General features: G+C 40.2%; 2 protein-coding genes across 5 annotated transcripts in view; one reads left to right on the top strand and one right to left on the bottom strand.

Moving 5' to 3' along the window:
- Window positions 1-1,348: 1,348 nt before the first annotated feature.
- psmb3 (proteasome 20S subunit beta 3) lies at window positions 1,349-4,524 on the top strand. Of its 2 annotated transcripts, none has more exons than XM_037765714.1 (6): window positions 1,349-1,519; window positions 2,755-2,939; window positions 3,285-3,392; window positions 3,550-3,727; window positions 4,162-4,256; window positions 4,350-4,524. In XM_037765714.1, the coding sequence occupies exons 1-6, from the start codon at window positions 1,517-1,519 to the stop codon at window positions 4,396-4,398; spliced, it is 618 nt and encodes a 205-aa protein (XP_037621642.1). In that variant the 5' UTR covers window positions 1,349-1,516; the 3' UTR covers window positions 4,399-4,524. The 2 variants fall into 2 exon arrangements, with proteins under 2 accessions (XP_037621642.1, XP_037621643.1); XM_037765715.1 differs by lacking the exon at window positions 1,349-1,519 and adding an exon at window positions 1,796-1,938.
- A 1,848-nt stretch (window positions 4,525-6,372) lies between these two features.
- The window catches only part of LOC119484938 (phosphatidylinositol 5-phosphate 4-kinase type-2 beta), a 28,440-nt gene continuing 26,934 nt past the window's right edge, over window positions 6,373-7,878 (bottom strand). For all 3 annotated transcript variants that reach the window (XM_037764121.1, XM_037764122.1, XM_037764119.1), the window contains one exon: window positions 6,373-7,569. In XM_037764121.1, coding sequence (XP_037620049.1) covers window positions 7,489-7,569 — 81 coding nt within the window. In that variant the 3' untranslated portion in view covers window positions 6,373-7,488. The remainder of the gene's footprint in view (window positions 7,570-7,878) is intronic.

Raw genomic sequence — 7,878 nt, 5'->3', positions numbered from 1 at the left:
AATGTGGACACACAGGTGGTCTTAATGGGGTCACAGGTGGTCTTAATGTGGACACACAGGTGGTCTTAATGGGGACAGGTAGTCTTAATGTGGACACACAGGTGGTCTTAATGGGGACAGGTGGTCTTAATGTGGACACACAGGTGGTCTTAATGTGGACACAGGTGGTCTTAATGGGGACAGGTGGTCTTAATGTGGACACACAGGTGGTCTTAATGTGGACACACAGGTGGTCTTAATGGGGTCACAGGTGGTCTTAATGTGGACACAGGTGGTCTTAATGGGGACAGATGGTCTTAATGTGGACACACAGGTGGTCTTAATGGGGTCACAGGTGGTCTTAATGTGGACACAGGTGGTCTTAATGGGGACAGGTGGTCTTAATGTGGACACACAGGTGGTCTTAATGGGGACAGGTAGTCTTAATGTGGACACACAGGTGGTCTTAATGGGGACAGGTGGTCTTAATGTGGACACACAGGTGGTCTTAATGTGGACACAGGTGGTCTTAATGGGGACAGGTGGTCTTAATGTGGACACACAGGTGGTCTTAATGTGGACACACAGGTGGTCTTAATGGGGTCACAGGTGGTCTTAATGTGGACACAGGTGGTCTTAATGGGGACAGATGGTCTTAATGTGGACACACAGGTGGTCTTAATGGGGTCACAGGTGGTCTTAATGTGGACACACAGGTGGTCTTAATGGGGACAGGTAGTCTTAATGTGGACACACAGGTGGTCTTAATGGGGACAGGTGGTCTTAATGTGGACACACAGGTGGTCTTAATGTGGACACAGGTGGTCTTAATGGGGACAGGTGGTCTTAATGTGGACACACAGGTGGTCTTAATGTGGACACACAGGTGGTCTTAATGGGGTCACAGGTGGTCTTAATGTGGACACAGGTGGTCTTAATGGGGACAGATGGTCTTAATGTGGACACACAGGTGGTCTTAATGGGGTCACAGGTGGTCTTAATGTGGACACAGGTGGTCTTAATGGGGACAGGTAGTCTTTACTGACTAGGCTCTGTTGAGTTTTTTATCTGTTGGTCAAACTATTTGAAGACAGTTCTGGACTTATTCTACTAATGTTCTCATTGTCATTCAGTTTAGTAGCAACAACAACAACAGTCGTCCCCCTCAGACCTGGACTTGACAGAGACAGAGACAGAGACAGAGACAGTCCAGGTTTAACAGCATCTCGTCAAACTTTGAAAGAAACCTCCCGGTTTTCATTTCACTTTAACACGCCTCGAACAAACTATGCACGTACCGTACACGCCCCTTACCCATATTATCCAATCACAGCGGTGCTTTGCACCGAGGCCCGTTCATCCAGCCAATGACTTCCGCGCAAGCGATGACGTAGTAGATTCAAGGTAGTGTGATCCTTTGTGTTTCTAAATCGTGTAGTCACTCTGAGAAACTCACCAACAGTCTCTCATCAACAGTGTCTCAGCAGAGCGAAGAACAAGTATTTAGTCTTTAGGAAAACACCGCAACATCTTCACGATGGTAAGAGCACCACACATATCATATGCGGATGGTTGTTTTAGGTGAAATGTCAGAATGAGCTCGTTAATAAGACTAACAGTTACAAGAGCTCTGCTGAGCTAGTGTTGCTAGCTAATAGGCAGCTAACAGCTAGCCCATATAACGCTCCATCTCCTGCTCACTCATATTAACGTTAAGAACAGAACGCCAAGATTCTCTGGAAACGAATTCAACGCTGCTTTCCTCAGATAACTTAATGTAATTGTTTCAGCCAACAATAGAGAAGAGAACAGTGATAGCATCCGGAGAGAGACATGTTAGCCAGAGCTAACTACAGCTAGCTCAACTAGCTGCACATGAGCTACATGAGCTACATGAGCTAGCTGTGGATTGTTGACGGTGACTTACTGTCCTCAGTGTTACCTGAATTCACTTCAATGGTATGTTGATTCTGTAACTGAGGTAAACAGCTGTAACTCCGTTTTTGTCAGCGTCAGCTAACGTTTGATGAGACATTGTCAGCTTGGTTAGCGGAAGCTTCAACCTAATCTACCGGTAGCTAGCTACCAAGCTAAAGCTACTGTCACAACAGTGACAACTATATATATATATATATATATATATATATATATATATATATATATATATCAATAAATGTATCGCTTGTGATATTTCCGACATTGGTCGACTGTTGGTCCTATAACAATAATATAACAATAACTCAGTTAGAGTTATTTGAAATGACTGCTCCATGTTCACACATGTGTTAAATTAAATGGACTTTTTAACATATGATGAAACAGATTTCAGTCATAATCTATTTTGTAGACAGATATTTCGCATATTATTTGTATGTTGCACATCCTGCATCTGTGCAGTATTCCTACATGTATCCCAGTCATTTGGTTGAGCCTCTTATTTCTGTCTTTTGATTCTCATATTGTTAATCCTCTTTATGCTTAAGAGTAAACTTACAATAACTTTTTTAATGTCAATGAATTTGTCCATTATTTTCTCAATCAAACAATTGATTGTTTGGTCAATAAAATATCAGCACAAGTGAAAAATGCTCATCAAAATGTCTCAGAGCCGAAATTGACATTTAAATAGTTTGTTTTGTCTTTTTGCCTAAAATCACCATAACAATGAATTGATTAATGGAATGGTTGCTGATGCATTTTCTGTCAATAGACTAACCACTTGATCTATTAATTGTTTGACCTCTGACTGACTTACCTTTCTCATTCTTCTTCCAGTCTATTATGTCCTATAATGGAGGGGCCGTCATGGCCATGCGGGGGAAGAACTGTGTGGCGATAGCAGCAGACCGCAGATTTGGCATTCAGGCTCAGATGGTCACCACAGATTTCCAGAAGATCTTCCCCATGGGAGAGAAGCTGTACATCGGGCTGGCTGGGCTGGCCACTGACGTTCAGACAGTGTGAGTGGGTTTAACCTACACCAGGGCATGATGACAGGTTTTCTTTGAAGCTCTATGATATGACTTTGACAACTATCAGATCTTATGTTTTGGTATATAGAGAATGCCTGGAGTCAGTCTCAAGTTCAATACTACATTTACAATATTTATCCCTTACAACGACCATGTGTTGTAGTTGTTTTTACTATTAATTTCTAACTATTTAGTGGGAACTGTGGTATTGGTATTGCTGTTAGACACAGCTAGGATGTAAGTTACATTTTCATTCTCTGTGAATTTTTTGTTTTAAGTATCATCACATGTAAAATGTCTCTGGTTTGATGGATGTCTTTGCCTTGTGTGTAGATCCCAGAGGCTTAAATTCAGACTGAACCTGTATGAGCTGAAGGAGGGTCGCCAGATCAAGCCCAAGACCTTCATGAGCATGGTATCCAACCTGTTGTATGAAAGGAGGTGAGTGCACTGAACTTATATTTCTATGCAGACCCATTTTTAGTATAAACAAGACCGACGTCCAACTTAAAAGCTGCAGACTGACGGTGTACTGTAGGCATAAATACTTGCATGGAAGGTAAAAGACTATCTGGTTAATATGTGATGATCTCATTAGGTTTGGGCCATACTACATCGAGCCTGTGATTGCCGGACTAGATCCCAAAACCTCAGAGCCATTCATCTGCTCCTTGGATCTGATTGGCTGCCCCATGGTCACAGACGACTTTGTCGTGAGCGGCACCTGCTCAGAGCAGATGTACGGCATGTGTGAATCTTTGTGGGAGCCAGACATGGTAAGTAGTGTGTGAAGTCACTCTTATGCCTGTAGGTTGCTTGCTGGACGCTAAAAGACAGTTACTACCAGTTTACTTATGTGCAAACGAGTAGTTCCCTAATTTTGCAAGTATATGATGTTTGCAGGATCCTACATGATAATGAGGAAACTTGCGTGTGCATTTTTGTGCATGTAAATGCAGTTAATGTTTGGTTACTGAGCTGTCTCTTTACACAACTGACCGTTACAACAGTGTTCAACTTTTGGAGTATAAATCCGCCACTTTTGCTAACTGGGATTTCTGTTGTCTGTTTAGGCCATTTGTAGCATAGAGGCTAGTTTTTAGCGACGGTATGTGATTTCTACCAAAGGTTCAGTCATTTTGGCCACAACAGGAATTCTTAAGTTAAAAGTTCACAAGTGTTTATTTGAGAAATGTGTTGGACCGTACAGGAACCAGAGGACCTGTTTGAGACCATCTCCCAAGCGATGCTGAATGCAGTTGATAGAGATGCAGTGTCTGGTATGGGAGTCGTCGTACATGTCATGTAAGTACAGTGATGAAGTACAGTATGAACAGGTCAGGGTTAGGTGGAATGACAGGTTTGCAGTGATTGACAGCCTTTTCTTTTCTGTTGCAGTGAGAAAGACAAGGTCACCACACGAACCTTGAAAGCCAGGATGGACTAGAGCTTCTGTGTCCCCCCCCCCTTCACACTTCACCAACAGATGTTTTGTATAAAAATAATAAACAATGCTTGTACTGTCTTTTTTTCTTCCTTCAATAAATGAATGAACATCGGTTCAAACAATGAACTTGACTGGTGTTATTGATGGAAGAACTTCCTCTACAGTGACACTACTTTTCAGATCTCTTTGTTTCATGTTGCATATTGTGTGAACTAAATTCACAGGTTCTTCACCAAACCACAACATACTTGGCAACTGAAATCAAAATAAAAGGAAGACGATGCGAGCAGGGTCGGCTGACCTGAAAATATCTCATATAACCGCTAGCTTGGACTATGCACCAGTTTAAAAAAATAAATTCAGCATAGTGAGATTACACAAACAGTTTGCAGTTTTTTAGCGTGTCACACTGCAGGTAGCATCAGACTAATGACACACTGCAGAGAGATGTTCCCAGACACTCGTCTTAACCCTTTAATGTCCTCACTAAGCAATGGACACATTTTCTCTTTCATAATGTCCTTAGGTCAATAATAATCATGGTAAAAGAAAAATACAAATCATGTACTGTTATTATGCTTGTTATTGGTTAATATACCAACACATGCCAATTTGTTACCATGGAATTAATATTACAAGTACTAATGTTATTTTCATGTATTTATTCTAGATATTGACCATATTTACAGTAAGCTACTTTGAAAACATCTCAGAAATGTTAAAAAAAATCATATTGATAACTTTTTCATCAAATATATAATGGGATAACATTTGAATATATAAACTGAATTTTCACACGTTTTTATTTCATAAAAATTGTAAATGTATTATCTTAGCACCACTTTACCAGTAAACGAAAATTCAACTGTTTGGTAGAGCATGTTTTTAGAAAGTAAAAAATTATACTTATTAATTTCAGCATAAATGTAATGGAATAACATTAAATGTATCCTATTAACGATGAATGATTAGAGGTTTATTTCGTAGCAGAGTCTATTTTAATTACATCATTAGCGTTATTACTTTTACCATCAAAGGACAATTGAACTATTTGTTAGAGCATGTTTTCAGAAAATTATTTGACCCTCATTAGACTTTCTATTTTAGTATCAAGTTGCATAATCCTGTTCAGTACTATGTCGAAAAATATGCCTACCTTTGAAAATTGGACCAAATCGAGTCCTCATGTCTGGTGGGACGTTTTTGTTGCTAACCTCCTGGAAAGAGGCAGACTGAAAAGGCATGCTATTTAAAGACACAGCGACATCTAGTGGATCTTCTTTAGCAACATACCTAAACCAAGTGGTAGAGACGGCTCTATCAGGTTGAGTTGAGTTCAACACTGTTCAATAAGATATAGTGACTCAAAATGTGCTCTAGCTGTACCAAACAGTCCAGCGCAACATTAAAGGGTTAAAAACGATGCACGCTATGATCTCACATTTTGTCAGAGAAAAGCGTGAAAGGAGCCGGTCCCGATGTCAATTCTTAACCCTCACGGACCGCGCAGAGGATGAAAATGCTTTGGTCTAACAAAAATAGGCTAACAAGTTGCATTATGGGAAGTGTAGTATATGGCATTTTTGGAGTTTGACCCAAAAAGCGGCCTCTGCTGCTTCAATTTTGATCCTTCTTTTTAAAAGACCCCAAAGTCAATGGATGTATGATACAAAATTGCTTGAGTTCCCCTTTAATTTAACTTGCCACAATAACATAAATCTGTTTAGTGAAATATTACAGCTTAATTAGATATTTTATGGTGTTTTAACAAAAAGGAAAAATCCTAACTCAGGGTCCACTTGCTAGCTTTTTCTTGATTTTTCAACCGCATCTGAGTCTTCACTGCCTTCGTAGATGGAGTTTGGTCAGTTGCCATGGAGATAGCTCGACTGTAAAAACATGTTTTGTTAAACAACAGTTTGACAAGCATTTGAGGGACAGTCACTGAAGAAATAATCATAGCCAAACAGCGAAAACAAGATAAAACTCCCTTTAATATGCAATGAATCATTTTCAAGTAACCTTTTTTTCTAATGTCTGTTGGTAACAAAACAATACTGTATACAAACACAAAATTGCTACATTAATGTAAACAAGATATAAAAATGATCCTTATGGTAATAAAACAAGTATTTGCTGCAGAATTCCCCTTTTTATGTGAAATTTTTTTTCTTAGACCAACCTCCACCAAGCTCACGGTTAAAATTTGAAAAATATTCAAAAAAACAATATGGCAACGGAACATTCAAACACCAATATTTTCTTTTTTTTTTCTTTTTTTTTCGTTTTTAGTCATAACACTCAGATGCTAAGTTCAGTGGTTTGATGTTTCAACTTACTGGTGGAGTCTCATGTACACATCAGCCATGCATTTTTTGATATTGCATTCATTTACTTAATACACCATTATATATGAACGTGTTTATCCCCTCGGTCCAATTTGTCAGCTGTACTTTTTAATTCTTTTGTTGTTGCTAAGAGAGAAGCCCGATGGCGACTGTCAAAGAGTTTGTCATGCAATCCGACCATTCAGCATCTGTGCAGGTTGTTTACATCTGTGTATGTGTGTGTGTGTGTGTGTGTGTGTGTCTAATAGAAATCATAAGAACAACAACGACGTGAACAGAAACCAAAGAGACTGTACTAACGGACTGGTAACTGCTGAAGCTGACACGCTCGTTCAAGGCATTAGTGAGACAGTTTCCGTGCTGGCGTGAGGAGTAACAAGGAGGCTGAGGAGGACTGGGAGGCAGAAAATTTAAAAAAAGAACAGGGAGATTATCGGGATGTCGTTCCGAATTCAGTGAGCGGTTTCACGAGTTTTCCTTGCAGTGGATGAGGGAGCCGGGGAGGAGGAGGAGGAGGTGGTGGTGGTGTGTGTTTGGGTGGGACAGTGTAACAGGCTCGGTGCATCCTTTCTGCCAGACTGCTGCTGGCTGTGGGAGGATACTGGTAGGTTTTTTCTTATGGTCGTAGAGAGGCGGGGGGAAGGGGGGATGGACCTACACCTGGGTGAAGGACAAGAGAAATAAGTGTGTGGCATTTGACAGATCTATGACAGGAAGTGAGTGGCTGGACTGGGAGATGAGTCTATGATAAGATGTTGGACATGAACTCGTAGAATCGTTTGGAGTACTGCTCTGGGTTCACTGTCGAGATCTCGGCCCCGGCCTGAGAAACACACACACAAAAAAGGCAGAAAATTAGATAGATGTAGCAACGCAAATGCAATATAAGAACATTAATACTTTCGATTTCCATTATTTTTTTCATGGAGTAAAATGCACTTCCAGAAGCCCTATGACCTCATAATAATTAGAATAAATTATTAAAACTTAAAGCTGCAGTAGGCAGTATATTTTTGGCATCATTGGGCAAAAATCCCATAATAACCTTTCAGCATATTGTAATTCAAGTGTTCTGAGAGAAAACTAGACTTCTGCTCCTCCTCATGACTCTGTTTTCAGGCTTTAGAAAATC

This window comes from Sebastes umbrosus, chromosome 3 (assembly GCF_015220745.1).
Source record: "Sebastes umbrosus isolate fSebUmb1 chromosome 3, fSebUmb1.pri, whole genome shotgun sequence".
NCBI classification, from domain to species: Eukaryota; Metazoa; Chordata; class Actinopteri; order Perciformes; family Sebastidae; genus Sebastes; species Sebastes umbrosus.
This window is presented reverse-complemented; position numbering and strand designations above follow the sequence as displayed.